Source organism: Lynx rufus, unplaced genomic scaffold (genome assembly GCF_022079265.1).
Source record: "Lynx rufus isolate CCGP_SWC_20201006 ecotype Redwood Valley unplaced genomic scaffold, mLynRuf1.p SCAF_7, whole genome shotgun sequence".
Taxonomy (NCBI): Eukaryota; Metazoa; Chordata; class Mammalia; order Carnivora; family Felidae; genus Lynx; species Lynx rufus.
Window position 1 is genome coordinate 122,471,900 of NW_025814889.1, and position 17,129 is coordinate 122,489,028.

The window sequence follows — 17,129 nt, forward strand, 5'->3', positions numbered from 1 at the left end:
TACCATACATAATCGAACTGACAATATTAAAAAAATACATACCGAACATAAAGTTTTGGTTATGTACAAGATAATGCCTCAGTCATTACAATGAATATCAATGGTAAATGAATTACCATACATAATCGAACTGACAATATTAAAAAAATACATACCGAACATAAAGTTTTGGTTATGTACAAGATAATGCCTCAGTCATTACAATGAATATCAATAATTTTCACATAGTATTATATATGGCACTATACATGTATAAGATGTTACAAATTGTTCATCTAATACTATTACAGTCTATGAATAGTGAATATGTTGATACAATCTGGTTAGTCTTTTGGATTCTAGGTTAGATGTTTAATTAAAGTCAGCTTATTTACCTGCTCAGTACTAGTAAAATGATTTCTGTTTATCTTCATGGGAAGAGGAGGAAGAAAAAATGAATTTTGAAAAGCCAAGTCATCTAGGTCTGGCAATATGGATGTTCACCTGAAAAGCTTTCCCATTATAAAAATAATGCAAAAATCCAAGTCCAGGGAAGCAACTGAGCACTTAGGCATGCAGCTATCTTAAGTACTTCTGCCCACATCCAATAACTAACTGCTTGTTTGCGAGGCAAAAAGACAAAGCTTAGTGCCTGCACAAAGAGGGATGATTAGAAACTTCTGCATAGATCCAGGACTTCTAAAGGGGAAGTAGGAATAAAACCAAAAAACCGAAACTACTATGCAAAATGTCTACCATGGGTGAAGGCTAAGAAAGAGAAATGCCACTTAGAAGAAAATCTCAACCATAAACTGGTCCTCACATAAGTTTGGGGCCTGAATTCACACTAACTATGTGCTTCAGAAAATAACATTTTAAAATGGCCATATGTTGGTAGTGGCCCCAAGCACTTGACAGACAAAAGCAAATTCTCTTTGGATGAACTACCTCTACCCAGGTCTCAAAAAGTTCCCACAGATATAGTTCAATCAAATATGATCTTACATGCATGCACTCATATACGTGGAAAAAAAGTATCACAAACACAAGTATGAGTAAGCAACAAGAGATTACCAAAAATGATTAGGCAGATTTTAAAAAGAACCAAACAAAAAATTTAGATGAAAATACCATAATGGAAAAAAAAATCAATGCTTAGAGCAGCTGGAAGACAGATTTGAAAAAAATTACTCAGAATGGAGCAAAGTGAAGACAACAAGAGAGAAGGGATTCAATGAAAAGGTCTACCACGTATCTAATTGGGGCTATAGAGGAGTGAATAGAGGGAATGAGGGAAGAGGCAATATTCGAAGAGATAATGACAAAGGATCCTCTCCATACTTGATGACAGGCACCAATATGCACATTTAGAAAGAAAAATACATCCCAGTTGGCTTAAATAAAAAATCTGCAGGCAGATACAACATAGTGAAGCTTCAGAATATACACACAAACTCTCATGATATATATTTGTGTGTATATGTATATACACATTGAGGGAGAGAGTGGTGGGGAGGGAGAAGGCCAGGTGTGTGTGTGTGGGGGGGTGGGGGGGTGGGTAGGGGGAGGTGTCAGCAACAGCAGCCAGAAGAAAAGACAGGTTCCCTACACAAGAGATTTCCTAGAAAAGGACAACCATGGACTTCTCAGCAGAAACAACAAATGCATGAAGATAGTAGAATAAGAGCTCCAAAATGATGACTGAAAAAAAACTCTAGAACTAAACACTTCAAGAATGAAGCTGTACTAAAGATATTTTCAGAAAAACAAAAACCGAGACTTAGCATCAATAAACTCTCAAAGATCTAAAGCAGATGGTGGCAACGAAGGTTGTGCAAAATCTGACCTCTGGCTTGTTTTTGTAAGGCCCATGAGATGAAAATCATTTTTAGATTTTTAAGGAGTTGTAAATAACTATGAGTAATTTGCAACAGACACATGAAGTGGCTGGAAAAATGTAAAATATTAGAAATTATTTAGTAGTAAATAACTTAGCAGTAAAAATTTAGTAGTAAAGTTTTTCTTATAGTAAAGAATGTGCTTTCAGGTGAAGAAAAATGATCCCAGAAGGAAGGCCTGAGATGTAAGAAAAAGTGAGTAAAAAAATCAAAGGCAAGCAGGTGGGTTGATCTAAACAAATATTAGCCACATAAAACACTTAAATTCGTGTGTTAAAGTGAAAAGAAAAATGACAGAACTAAAATATGACAGTAATATAAGTCTGGAGGGTGTGGTAATAGTTCAAAGAGTCAAAGATCCTTATTTTGTTCATGAAGAAGTTAAAGATATTAATTTTGACTTTGTCTAATTAAGTGTGTATGTTAAAGTGTCTTTGGTAACCATTAAAAGAAACAGCATGTACAACCTCCAAATTAACAGGGAAGAAAACAATGAAAGGAGGTAACAAAACACAAGCAGAAGACATAAGAATATGCGTATTGGCAAGGTTTTCAAGAGTAAAAAACAAAAAGTAACCCAAATAGCCAACAGGAGAATAGATTAATCATGGTATATTTGTGTATCATATAACAATGGAAATAAATGAACTTTGACATGGAGGAATCTAACAAACACAATGGTAAGAGCAACATACTGTAGAAGAACAGAATACAGAATAATTTCATTAAAACAAAGGTTAAAACATGAAATACAATATACTGATTTGTAACACCTACATATATGGTAATTCTATAAAGAAAAACAAAGAATCCCCAACATAAAATTTCAGACTCTTGGGGGTGAGAAGGAAAGGCCGTAAGGGGAGAACACCCAGAGGGCTTCGAGGGAATTGCTAATGCTCCATTGCTTAAGCCAGGTTGTGGGTATACAGGAACATATTTTCTTCTTCTTTTTTAAAATATTTGTTTATTTTGAGAAGGGGTGAGGGGCAGATAGAGAGAGAGAGAGAGAATCCCATGCAGGCTTTGCACTGATAGCCCCTATGCGGGGCCCAGCCTCACCATGAGATCATGACCTGAGCTGAAATCAAGTGCTGGATGCTCAAGTGACTGAGTCATCCAGGTGCCCCTATTTTATTATTCTTTATACTTTTTATAGATAATACATATTTTAAAATACTTTTTATAGGCTTAAAATATTGTAATTTAAAAATAAGTAAATCCTTGTCTTGTTATTTAAATCAATACCCTAACTGGTCTAGAGACTTCAGCAAAATTTTTCATGACAAATTTGCCCAAGGAATCCTCTGTATTAAGTGGCTGTAGTTACCTTTTGTAAGTTATCCTTTATAATTCTTTTATAATTTTATAAAATTCTAACATCATCAAGGAAAAAAAAATCCAGAGCAGGTGAAACTTGTTATTTAATGAATACATATGTCGACGTAGATAGGAATATTACCTAAAGGCCTGTTCTAAGAACTCCATTCATCCTGAATCTAAATGCAAAGTTTCAGGGATGCCTGGGTGGCTCAGTCAGTTAAGCATCCGACTTCGGCCCAGGTCATGATCTCACAGTCCATGAGTTCAAGCCCCGCATCAGGCTCTGTGCTGACAGCTCAGAGCCTGGAGCCTGCTTCAGATTCTGTGTCTCCCTCTCTCTGACCCTCCCCCATTCATGCTCTCTGTCTCAAAAATAAATAAACATAAAAAAATAAATAAATGCAAAGTTTTAGAGTGTGTACTTAAAGTGAATCCTATTGGATGTGTAGGTTTTTTCCAGGATAGCCTTTGGGATCCTTAGCAAAGCCATTTCACAGATACATTACACAGGGTTTTCTCTAAATAATTCAGATGCCCCTTGAAAATAACTTTAAATTTCACATGAACTTAGAGTTAACAACAAAAAGTTTTTCCATAAATGAAAAAAAGGAGATAGAAATGTACTTATCAAGGAAAGAAAAACACTGTCAACTTTTATTACTTCATAATCTGTGTGTATAACTGTATAGCTAACAGCCAGATATGCCAAGGCAGCAACCACTAAGCAATTTTAAAATAAGGTTAAGAGCCTAATCATAGCTGACTTCATAGTTTGGGTTACATCTATTTTTCCACACTGGACAAATCCATCTTCTAAAAATGAAGTTTCACCATCAAAACACACTTTACTTTGCGACTGTAACAACAGTGTTGACAATTGGGTTCTATAAATTGTTACCCATAGTATATATGGAGTTATTGGGTGGCCGGTGGAGATAAAGAAACCCAGGGACTGTATACCCTGAGCTTTATGTATTACCAGTGAAACCTTTTTTCCTGGCAGCAATGTCTGCCATGGAGCCAACTAAAAGGCTAGGGTGTGTGTGTGGTATAGGCAGAGACGAATGTTATTTTAGGTTTAGTTTGGGGTGTAGGCAGTATTGTATAGGAAGGAAATTAAGACACTTTGGAAAACTTGCTACAGTACAAATCATTATATAAGGCTCTGGCGTATTTGAGGTTGGGACAAAGCCAGGTTGATTGAAAGGGCTATTCTAAGGGTTTGAAATTGGTAGGCCTTCCCACCACACCCATTTAAGGCCAAACACAGAATTTTAGTCAGATGAGACTGTAAAAGTTTACCTAGTCCACTTCTTTCATCTCACACTTGAATTTATAGAACATCTGAAGAGAGTCTGTACAACCCTTCTCTGCACATTCGGTGACAGGAAATTAGCTACTTCTTGGGGGGAGCTTATTCAACTCAGGGGTAGTTCTGATTAGAAGAGTTCTCTTTAACGTTAAACCTAATTCTGTTCCCATGTAAATTCTATTCAGTGCTCCTGCCTTCTGGAACCATATGGATTAAGTCTACTTCAGTGATGGCAAGTGTCTGGCCACAGCTGATCTCTCCTTAGGTGAATGCACTCAAAGAGCAGATTCAGCATCGGTCTTAAAGCGCTATTAAGCCACAACTCAACTCAGAATTGACAAGTAACACAAAATACATCTACCATTCTGAGTCTAATCCCTCTTTCACATGATGGTTTCAAACATTTTAATAGCATTCTGAAATCTGTCTTTGAATACATCATCTGCTTTGCATCATAATATACACTGCTGAGAACTGAAGTAAACATTAAACAACCTGTGAATTTATACAGGAGAATATAGAGCTATACTGTCCAGCATGGTAGCCACCAGTCACATGGGGTGATTAAGCACCTGAAATACAGCGAGTTCAAAACTGTGTATATTTTATAAAGTGCAAAATCCACACCAATACAAGATATCTCATAAATTAAAAAAATTTTTTTTAATGTTTACTTTTGAGAGAGAGAGGCAGAGCGTGAGCCAGGGAGGGCAGAGAGGGAGACACAGAGTGTGAAGCAGGCTCCAGGTTCTGAGCTGTCAGCACAGAGCCTGATGAAGGGCTTGAACTCACAAACTGCGAGATCATGCCCTGAGCTAAAACCAGATGCTTAGCTGACTGAGCCACCCAGGAGCCCCTCATTAATTTCTCATATTGGTCACACATGAAATATTTTGGATACAATGGGTTAAAAAAAAACATTAAAATTAATTTCACCTGGTTTTTACTTTTAATGTGTTTGCTATAACACTTAAATTTATATACCTGTGGCTCACATTGTATTTCTACAGAACAGCATTGAATTTGGCAGTTAATCATTGCACTGACTCATGGTGAACATCCAGGTGACTAAAAACTATAAGTCACAATTGTCTCTTCTAGCTTTAGCAGTCTATCATTTCAAGACTTTATTAATTTTTAGCTTGTTCAACTTGGTCCATTAATCCGATCTATTAAAGAATAGCTCAATTCTAAGTACAGTGTCTGGCAAACAATAGGTGCTTAATAAATACTTGTTAAATGCAGTTTATCATCAAAGCATTAGGTATCCTTGTCAGCTTCCTGTTCTATATAAATTCAATGAGCTTGCTTAAATCAAATGTTTTCATTCAAATCCCAGTAAGGGCCCCGATGCATTACTGGTGACCCTTTGAATAGACTAGAAACTTTCATGTTTCCTCCACCCTTTGCACATAGGACTTTTTAGAGCAGTTTTCTTACTGCACTGTTTTACGTTTAAACATCTTGAGGTCAGAGTCCTTGCTTTGTTAACATGTGTTACCGGTTCCCAGCACCTGATTTGCACTTAATACTTGACAAATACATGACATCAATTAACAGTACCATCATTCAGCTCAAATTTCCATATTCAAAAGAACACCATAAGATTCTGAAAAATGCTTTGTTGAAATTTAAACCTAGTGCACTGTTTCCTAAGAGTCTTAGAATGAGGATTGCCTTTCCAACAGGAAAGTGGAAAGCTTTTAATTCAATTTACCTTTACTTCATGTTGTCTCAGACAAGAGGGAGGCAGAAATTGGATGCTATGAAACTTGAAGATTCTAACATGAGAAAATACAATGTTTAATAGTGTTTAATTAGATAAAAAAAACTTTAAAGGGAAGCAATAATTTATTCTGAATCCTCAAACACAGATTATTGGGATTCAATTCTCTTGCAGAACTATTTGAAATATGGCTGCAACCTGTCTGAATAACACAGAGGGAAAAGAACAGGGGTTTAGAACCAAGGTCTAGATCTTGTTTTTTTATTTACCAGTCATTTACAAATCCCTGAACTTCTTTGAAGTAAAATGGAAACTCTATGAGGTCAGGGACAGTTGTTTAATTGTATCTCCGATACTTGGCACAGAATATTTGTGTTCATTACTTGCCAAATTAATAAAATCCAATTCTTTCTTTAGGTAACTTGGCTGTAAGACCCAGATTGCCAATCTGACAGGTCTGAAGATGAACAAGGACAATGTGCAAGACATGACAGAGCAATGCAAATGTTTTTGTTAGTTCTCTTCTCGTTTTGTCTTTTGCTTTCATTTTCTCTCTGCCACTCATCACCTCTGCCTTTCTTAATTTTTTTCCCCCTTCTTGACTTTCTCATTTCCTAGCTGGACATAAACAAGAGATTAAGGTATACTTTTTCAGTATTTTTTTAAACACAATTCTATGTTTACAGCTATTAATTTTAAAAGTAATGAAGTAAAAGTTTCACCTGTAAGGAGTTGCTCTATTCTTTCATAGGTTAGTAGCCTACACTGGAAGGATGGTTTTTCCCTCAGTCTTTTTCAAGAGTGTGTTATTTCTCTTAATAATGTGGACTTTTTTTGATCCTAACCAAGTAGTCCAGCTAGTCAGACCGAGGGTCACTTAGTGTGAAAGCGAGCACTTCCTATCCCAACCTTAAGAGACACAGTGGGACAACGTAAGACCTCCTGTATTCTACTCAGACACCAAAAAACTGAAGCCTTTAATTCATACTTTCTCCTTAGGATAAATACTCATGCAGTCTAACTTTGTATAACTTTATATATTTATTGCATTGCAAAATGCTAAACTGCACTTATGATGCCAAACCATTGTAAGATACTGAACTGCTTCCCAAGTAAAAGAGAAAATAATGTTTATAAACAGTATGGGAGAGGTAAAGTTACTTTAAATCTTTGAAAACTGATCACTGTCAAATTACCTCATTGATTAATCTTGAGAAATACTGTTCTATGAATAATATTCTGGTAAATTAAGGATTAGCCAAGATTTCTGAGAGTTGAACTCTCATTGTTTAGACTCTTCCACATGTGGAACTCTTTCCTGTGAAAAAACATGGTGTGTGCTCATCAGAAACAATCTTGCTTTGGTGATTAAATATGGGCCTGTGCTAGGGGGCAATGCTGACCAAATCAATGACAGTTAAAACATATGTGTGTGTGTGTGTGTGTGCATATATATGCATTAAATGTGCCAGATGCCTTCCAGGAACTTCTCATGTACTAACTCACTACATTCTCATAACACCCCATTAAGTATTATTTTCATCATTTTTATAGAAGAGAGGTTAAGTACCTGCTCAAGGTCATACAGCTATACCTGCTCAAGGTCATACAGCTATTAAGAGGTAAAGCCAGGTAGGAGTAAAAATCTAAGTATTTTGGTGCCAGAGCTCATTGTCTTAATGACTGTGCTAAATTGTCTGTTCAATTAATATGGTCTCATACTTTGTACACTCTGGATGTATGCTTTAAATGTATGAGAAGAGAGCATATGAATAGAAAAGCTGAATATCCTGACAGCTGTAAAATCTCCTGGAGGACCATTTTTAAGGCTTGTTTCCTAAGTCAAAGTGGAATGTAGAAAAACTAGATTAATTACTTAGAATTCATTTGTTTCCCTGTACATACCAAATGTTCAGTTAATCACAACCTTCAATTACTAGGATATTGCATTTCTAAACATGAGGCAAAAGAGAAGCCTTACAGCCTTTTTTTTTCACTACTTAATGTTTCCACAAGTCTCAGGCATATATTACTGGAATATCTTCCTCTGTAGTTCTTCATATCATTTTTTTTCTTACATTCAAACTCAATATGCTTTCCAAATTTAGCCAAAGTTTACCAAAAAAAATTTTTAAGCTCTGAAATAGCTGCACTGTCATTCACTGAGTTTGTACACTAACCTGAAATGTACACGTGCCAATGACCACATAATTACTGCCACCATATGCAATTAGGTTTCCTGAATCCCCACTCTCAAAGGGATTAAATTCTACCACATGCACATAATCTTCACAATCCACAGTGTAGGCAGCATTTCTTGTGGCATCTTGCTTCATCTTGTATGTCAATACTTGAACAGTTGTAAAAATAAAATAGCCTTCTACTGGACAAGGTCACGAAACTGTGGATGATAGCACAGACACGGTTAAGACAGAAACCATCAAAGTGTTAGTCACTTTCAGCAAATAAAATAAGGACATGGTGTTTCAGATGCCAGAGACAGCTAAACAATTTCAAGTACTTCTTTAAATACTTTATGAGTGATACCTGCAGAATGTATCATAATATCCTGTTTAGATGACCTAAAAGATATAGTAAGTACTTGGAAGATGTAACCACTGTAATAAATATATTCATAAAAATTAATGATACTTAACATTTACGAAGCACCGCTTGTAAGTTCCATGTTGAGGATTTAACTGACATCAGGACACCTATATTTGCAAACTTAAGAGGAAGGTACTACTTACAGTTCCCATTTTACAGAGAAAGAAATGGAGACTTTAATAGGTTAGCTGCCAAGCTCCTAAGGCGAGACAGCATTTAAAATACTTTACTATATGTTGGACACCAGTGCTAGAGAAGTAAAACACAGCCCTCCACCTTGAAGATTACAATATCCGGTAATGGTCATGATTCAGTGTGAAAAGAGCAATAAAATAAGCAGATCCAAAATAGAGGATCTGGAGGAAGGAGTGCCGGAATGGGTGACATAAAGATAATATTCATAAAACTAGGCACAAAATTTCAACCAGCCTGTCATGGCCTGGTGTGCACTGTGGAAGCAGCATTCCCAGACGAAGCAGCATTCCCAGAGATTTAGGGATCTAAAGAGGTCTTTTTTCTCTTAACTGGATGCAGGAGTTGTTCTGAGAACAGTTGGGCTCAGTAACAAACACATCAAGAACCTGATAAGTATTTATTGAGAATCAGAGGAATCCCACCTCAGGGAGCCTATAAAATAGTAACCCTATAGAGCCTATAAAATAGTAATCCCTGGAGGGGATCCGGGACTGGGCAATAGTTAAAGGTGACCAGCAGGTGGATGCCCTCAGAGGCAGCGCGGTGTCAGAAGTGGAAAAGATTCGAGGTCAGGAGACTTGGTCCCCTATTGCTCGTTAAACTAGTGCCCAATCTCACTACATTCTCAGGGTTTTACTGTACAAGGCGGGCTGGACTTGTCCTCTAAAACTGGAGGGGAAAAGACGGAAGGAAAACTTAAGTCCTCTCAAAGAACCCCAACACCTCTCCCCAGGCAGGCAAGTCCCGCGAGACCCCGCTACCACCTCCCGAAGCCCCAGGTCAGAAGGAACAGGGGTGGAGCACGGCCCGGGGAGAGAAGGAACTCGCACGAAAAGGATGCGAGCGCGGGCGGCCAGGAGCAGAGCGGCGCGGCCCCCTGGGTTCCCGTGTGATACGCACCAGGGGCGTCGGGAAGTGGTCAGAAGGAATCTGGTCTCCGCTGGGGGCTGCTGCGGCGCGCTCAGAGTTTGTTTCCGGGTCAGAGGGCGGAAGCAGCGATTGGCTCCCGAGCCTTCCCGCGAGATTTAAAATTAAAATGGACAACTTGGAGACTGCAGCTCGGCCGGAGTTTGCTTCTGTTCGGTCTGCACCTAGCGGCTCTACTTTGAGCCAGGTGAGTCTCATGTCTTCCTTACCTTGCTGTCGTACTTTAATTTTTGACTCAGGCTGCGGCTGGGGAGGGGTTTTCGGTGACAGCTAAGTAACCGTCTAGGGTATTATTTTTTCAGTGGCTTTGCTCTCGAGCCTGGTTGGATCCCGGGGTGTTGAACGGAGTTCACGGTACCTAGTGATGAATAGAGCTAAAAGGTCCTGAGGGATCATCTGCAGACTGGAAGACTGAGCCCCGTAGAGGCCTATTTAGGTTCATTAGGTTGGCAGGAAACCAGGTCCTAGTCCCAAGACGTGTGCAGGCTCCAATTCTGAGACTTCGCCCTCTCCCTATTACATTCTTCTAAGGAGTATTTAGGATCAGCATTCTGACGATAATAGCACCAACGACTGCCATTTTTTTTTTTTTTTCAATTGAGCACCTAATAAGTGTGCAGGCACTAGGTGGGTTATTTACTTGTGTCTCATAGTTTTATGAGGTAGGAGATCTCTTAACTGGTTTTACATTTAAGGAAATTAATATTCATCAGAGATTTTAAATACTGAAGACCATACATCTCTTAAATTGGGGAACCTGATGTGGGCCCTGGAATGTCTGACTCAAAAATTCTTTTACCATCTCACACTGTCTCTACAGTGATAATTTCCTGTCTCATAATTTTTGCTACAGTGCAGTTTGGAATCCAGTTTTTTAAAACAAGTATTTATTATCGATGCCACCTTCTACTGTTTTTGTATAGTGCAGCCTAACATTCAGAGTGCTTGCATATTCATTGTCTCATTGACTTCTCATAACTGGCTGGAAGGTATTATTCCTGTTTTCTATGTGATGATACTTTACCTAGGCAGTCAGTTGTAAAACTGACTGCCTAGGCTTATACAGACAGCTAGCTGCTGACAAGCTGAGACTACACCAGTGTTGGCAAACTAGGGCACTACTTGCTTTTGTTTTTTTGCAGTCAGTTCCTGAGCTAAGAATAGATTTTACATGTTTGAATAGTTGAAACAAAAACAAGAGAATAATATTTTGTGAAACTTAATTTTAATTTCCATAAAGTTTTGTTGAAGCACAGCTATGCTCATTTGTTTATGTATTGTCTGTGGCTATTTTCGTACAGTAAGATCAAGTAGAATAGTTGTGACATCTAGACCATATGCCTTGCACTCCTTAAATATTTACTATTTTGGTCCTTTCCAAAAAGTGTTCTGACCCCTGGATGAGACTGTTGGCTTTTATATGTGCCAGACACTGCTAAAAGCTAAACTTGTATTTATGTCATTTACTTTTCACAAAATCCTGTGAGATAGGAACTATTATTTTCATTTTCAGTACAAGGAGGCTGAAGCAGGGGTGGTGACATGGCATAGATCTCATAGCTATTAAGTTAATTCTTGACTAGTTTTCATTCTTAGCAATCTGAACTCATATTACTTTTAAATAATACCCTAAATTATTTAGTGCTAAAGATTTGTCAGGTAAACTGATCATATCACTGAAAATTTACTTTTTCACTTTCGTTTTTTTTTTTTTTTTTTCTTTTAAGAAGTGAGGGTGATGGGCACCTGGGTGACTCAGTTGAGCATCTGACTTCAGCTCAGGTCATGATCTCATGGTTTGTGAGTTTGAGCCCTGCATTGGGCTCTCTGCCATCAGGGCAGAGTCTGCTTTGGATCCTCTGTCCCCTCTCTTTCTGCCCCTCTCTGGCATGTGCGCTCGCTCTCTCTCCCTCTCTCTCAAATAAGCCTTTAAAAAAAAGAAATGAAGGTGATATTTTGAAGAGAAATATAACTTTTAGCAACTTACTAGTATTTGTATAGATGTAGATATTGTAAAGTTTTTTATTTGTATCTTTAAATTGCATCACTGATGCGACTATGAATTATTGCTGTAAATGTTATGTACCCATTTTCTTGATCATATAAACCCAAAATACCTAGTAAATATCTGGAATTCTATTTATGCCACATAAAGAAAGAAAAAGATAACAGGAAGCTAATAAATGGGATATGTACAGTAGAATATACCCAAAATAAGATAATGGCATATGAATATGTTAGAAATGAGCATACTTAAGAGGAGGTAGGAAAAAACAACTTTTAGCAGGCATAACTGTAAACTCAGAGAAAGGAATTACTTCCTTGTTTACACTTGGGCTTATAAGACATTGGAACTACATCCAGTTGTTTTGAAAGACTTTTGTCTGTCAAGAGAAGTTATGTAATACAGTGATTTAAGAGCACAACTTATGGAGTTAAGCATCTTGGGTTTAAGTCTGTTTTGCCATTTGCTAGCTGAGTGACATGGGGCATCACATTCTTCAAAGGTAAAATGAAGATAATAATAGACCTTCCTCATAGGACTCTTGCAAAGATTGAATAAGGTAATAAATATTAAGCTTTTGAAAAATTTCTGGCACCAAGAAACTGCTGAATATTAGATATTGTATTGGTTATCTATTGCTGTGTAACAAACCATCCAAAACTTAGTGGATTTAAAACAGCAACCACTTTATTTGCTTAAGATTCTGTGGACCAGCAATGGCTGGACTCAGCTAAGTGGTTCTGCTGGTCTTGCCTGGGATCACTAATGTGGCTGCAGTTCCTCTGGCAGGTTGATGGGGGCTGGAAAGCCTAATATAGCCTCACATGTCTTTGAGTTGGTGTTGGTTGTCAACTGGAGTGCAGTGGTTCTCTTTTCTATGGCCTCTTGAGCAGGTGAGCTTGGACTTTTTCATATGGCAGTCTAGAGTAAGAAAGAGAGTAAGAACTAAAGCTGCAAAGCCTTGTATCAGGAGGCCCCTAAGACCACCAACAGGTTGGATGTCTGCTAAGGCTCAGAGGACTCAGCGTCTAGTTGTGCCCATACCTCTAATTTATTACAGCAACAAGATGCTAAACAAAATCAACAAAGAGCGAAGCTACATGGGGAGATGGTGCAGGAAGCAAAGTCCTGGGGTGATCAGGCATAAGCTTACAGAAGTCTGTTCTTAGTGGAGTCACATAGGACATGCTTAAGTCCTCCAGCAAAATGTCTTGACAACCCATATGAAATAGTGTCTATCAGGAAAACTCTTTAGAGACGCAGTGCCCAGGGTACTGATGTAGGTATCCTCTGTCTGTGTTCTAAAATTCCAGACTCAGAAAGAAAGCATTGTGTTCAGCATAAACTATATTATTTGTATAAACAGTTTAGCCACAGTGAGTCACTCTTACTGGGAACCCTCCTGAATTCTGAGTTCCCAGGTGCAGCCAAGGGCCAACCTTGTAGGCAGGACTTTCAAAAGATAGATATCAGGCATGCTGTAGTAACTCTTTTTTTTTTTTTATTATTAAAAAAAATTTTTTTTTTAGCATTTATTTTTTTGAGACAGAGCATGAACGGGGGAGGGTCAGAGAGAGAGGGAGACACAGAATCCGAAACAGGCTCCAAGCTCCGAGCTGTCAGCACAGAGCCTGACGCTGGGTCCGAACTCACAGATCATGAGATCATGACCTGAGCCGAAGTTGGACGCTTAACCGACTAAGCCACCCAGGCGCCCCTGTAGTAGTAAGTCTTTTCAACAAGGGCCTTTTGCGAGCCAGGCTTGGAACTCCCATGACGTCATTCTTGCCATATTCACTTGGTAAATCAAGTCACTAGACTGACCCATATTTAAAAGGGTAAAAAAGTAGACCAGTTATTTTGGGATAATGTAGGGATGGGAGGAAATTGGTCTTTTTCTTTTTCTTTTTTTAATTTACCACACATATTACCATCTATCTCAAAACAAATATAACAAATATTTTGAAACTCCTTTACTTAGCTATGTCTGTGTCTATAATTACTAAGTTTATAGAATTTACATATCTGTTTTATATGAATTTTCAGACTGAAGGTTGGATTTTGTTATTTCAAAAGATTTGGCTTAAGAAAACTAAAGGAGAGGAAAATATGATTGTGCAGAAATTGTGTTGTTCTGTTTTCCTAAATTTAATTAAAAGCAATCTTAGTAAATATGAAATGACCTTTCATTCACTACTTATTTTTCCCTAACTCTGCTTTCTTACACATGTTAAATATTAGTTTCCAATTAAAATAAAGCTTTTTAACATTGCATTTTGTTCTACTTTCAGAGAATGGCTGTGCTTAATCAAAAGTCTATCTTGGATATGATTAAAGAGTTCAGAAGGAATTGGCACATTCTTTGTGACTCTGAGAGAACTACTGTATGTGGTGCAGACTCCATGCTCTTGGCATTGCAGCTTTCCATGGCAGACAACAACAAACAGGTTAGTAGACTATATTTGGGTTTACTTATTTTTTTAAAGTGAATTTTGGTAGCTGCTCATTTTAATTATATCAATTTCTTTGCAGTATATGTCCTCCTATGATAATATCAATATAGTATTTTCAAAAATGCCTCTGTATATCTACATCAAAATATTACAATTGGATTTGAAATGATTTGCTTCAAAATTAAGGCCTTCATATGTATAATTTAACGTAGGACATGCATATTCAATGTTTAATTTGAGATCTTGAGATAAATATGCAACTAGTATGGTTAAAAATGTTTTTATTTATGACTTCTTTAAAAAGTTCTAGAAGGCATACATAAATTATGTTTATTTTAATATAATTGAAGTCTTTTATGACTAACTTCAGACTCAGTGCTATAGATTGATTATTCTAAGCCATGTTATGAATCAGAATCACTTGGGAAGGTTTTTAAACAAATCTTGGAATTTCCAGTCTTGGAAATTCTGATTCTTGTAATCTGCACTGAGACTCTGGAAATTGTCTTTTTAAAATCTTTTCTTAATCTGATTCTTATGTAGTTGGCTTGGACCAAACCAGTGTTTGGAATGAGCTGTACCTCAAGGTGTTCAGATGAGAGAAGGATGAATATAAGCTGGAGTGGTAAGAAAATGATTTAAAAATTTTAGATTTTAGGTGATGTACTTAAAGGAAGGGGAAGTCTTTGGATGGCAAGGTTTTAAAGAAGGGATGAAGGAAGGGAAAAGTCAGTTAAGAAGCATCCAGAGGGATCAAAGTCTTGATGGTTTGAATATAACAAGAAGAATGTCTCCTAATATGAAGAGTGGAATAGTTGGGCAAGATAGTGAGTGAAATGACATTCTGATGAGTTATTTTAATCTGTTATGTCAGTAGGTTCCAGATTTTTAGATTTCATATACCAATAAAAGTTCCAAAGAAGTATTATACATTGACAGATTTGAACATTTGTCACATGGCAAATAAGACCATTGAGAAAAACTAGTTACTTGGAACCATAATTTTGGAAAAGGAAGAATATTTTAACACCTAAAAATTAGGAATTGTATAATCTTAAAACAAGAGATAGTCTTTGTTATACATGATAGTTGGAAGTTTTGTGTGTTTACAACATGTGTGTATATTTTTGCATATATATTAAGATAAACTTTGAACATAGAAAGATTTTGACAAAATTCTGATATAGTCATTCTTTTAACAAATATTTGAGTTTTTACTATGTGTTAGACCTTTTTCTAAATTTTTTTTTTAATGTTTATTTATTTTTGAGAAGAGAGAGACAGAGCATGAGCAGGGGAGGAGAGAGAAAGAGGGAGACACAGAATCCAAAACAGGCTCCAGGCTCTGAGCTGTCAGCACAGAGCCCGACGTGGGGCTCGAACTCACGGACCATGAGATCATGACCTGAGCCGAAGTCGGATGCTTAACGGACTGAGCCACCCAGGCGCCCCTGTACTAGACCTTATTCTAAACATTCTGAGTGGGGCACCTGGGTAGCTCAGTTGGTTAAGCATCTGACTTCGGCTCAGGTCATGATTTCACATTTTGTGAGATCGAGCCCCATATTGGGCTCTGTGCTGGTGGTGTGGAGCCTGCTTGAGATTCTCTCTCTCTCTCTCTCTCTCTCTCTCTCTCTCTCTCTCTCCCCCCTCTCCCCCTCTCTCCCTCTCTCCCCCTCCCTCTCCCCCCTTGCCCCTCCCCCATTTGCATGTGTGCATGCTCTCTCTCTCAAAAATAAATAAAGAAACTTTAAACATTCTGAAGGAAACTATTGCTCTTATGACATTAATCTTCTAGTGGGGAGAGACAGAGATAATAAATAAGATATTTAGTATTTTAGGTCAAGTACTGTAGAGAAAAAAACGCAGATTTGCGCTTAAGGAATGTATTGAGTTTGGGGTAAAAGATTTCTTGCAATTTGAAAAAGGATGGTCAAGGAAGGCCTCATCTGCAAGTTGCCATTTAAGCAAAGATTCGAAAAGGAAAAGAAGGAACTAGGCATGGAAATTTTTGTGGGAAGGGACTACCAGGCAAAATGGAAGGGCTCTGAAGTGGGAATGTGCCTGGCATGTTCAAGGAACAGCAAAGAGGCCAACACAGCTGTTTATATAAATGTTAATTGTTAATTTCTAACCTTTCATTTTCCCTTCCCCCGATTTTTTTTCTTTTCTTTTCTATTTATTTATTTTTTAGCTTCTGTGTGCCAAGCATTGTGATAAGTGTTGAGGTTAAAATGATGAACAAAACCAGACATTGCTCCTGCCTAGCTTATTACCTAGTGGGTGAGGTAGACATTTAGTAGAGAAAAATACAAATAAATGTAAAACTATGGCTGTGAGAAGAGGTGTATGAGGCTGTGAGACCAGGGAGTTGACCTGGTTGGAGAGATCAAGTTGAACTGTAAAGCAAGGAGAGCAGTTAACTAGGCAAAGAGTTGGGGCAAGATGATGAGGATGAAGGAACAGCATATGCAGAGGTCTTGGGCAGGAGACAGTAGGTAGAGTTTGTGAAAATGCAAAAGAACCAGGGTAGCTGAAGTGGTGGTGGTTACATGACCCATTTGTCTGCTTTTTTATTTTTAATCATAGTCATTGTTAAAAATCAACTCTATCTAGGTATTTGGGGAAAAAAATGGAAGTAGTACTTTTTGGAGTTTGTGTTTAAAAAAAAGTTAAACTTTCAGAAAAGTCACAAGAATAGTAC

The 17,129-nt window shown here is 37.6% G+C and overlaps 2 protein-coding genes across 2 annotated transcripts in view; one reads left to right on the plus strand and one right to left on the minus strand.

The window, feature by feature from the left end:
• The window catches only part of NUP37 (nucleoporin 37), a 42,032-nt gene extending 32,023 nt beyond the window's left edge, over window positions 1-10,009 (minus strand). The window contains exons 1-2 of the mRNA XM_047066758.1: window positions 9,941-10,009; window positions 8,419-8,639 (exon numbers count right to left, since the gene is read on the minus strand). Coding sequence (XP_046922714.1) covers window positions 8,419-8,574 — 156 coding nt within the window. The 5' untranslated portion in view covers window positions 8,575-8,639; window positions 9,941-10,009. The remainder of the gene's footprint in view (window positions 1-8,418; window positions 8,640-9,940) is intronic.
• Window positions 10,010-10,076: 67 nt separating this feature from the next.
• Window positions 10,077-17,129, plus strand: part of PARPBP (PARP1 binding protein) — a 65,882-nt gene continuing 58,829 nt past the window's right edge. Inside the window, exons 1-2 of the mRNA XM_047065852.1 lie at window positions 10,077-10,154; window positions 14,264-14,419. Coding sequence (XP_046921808.1) covers window positions 10,077-10,154; window positions 14,264-14,419 — 234 coding nt within the window. The remainder of the gene's footprint in view (window positions 10,155-14,263; window positions 14,420-17,129) is intronic.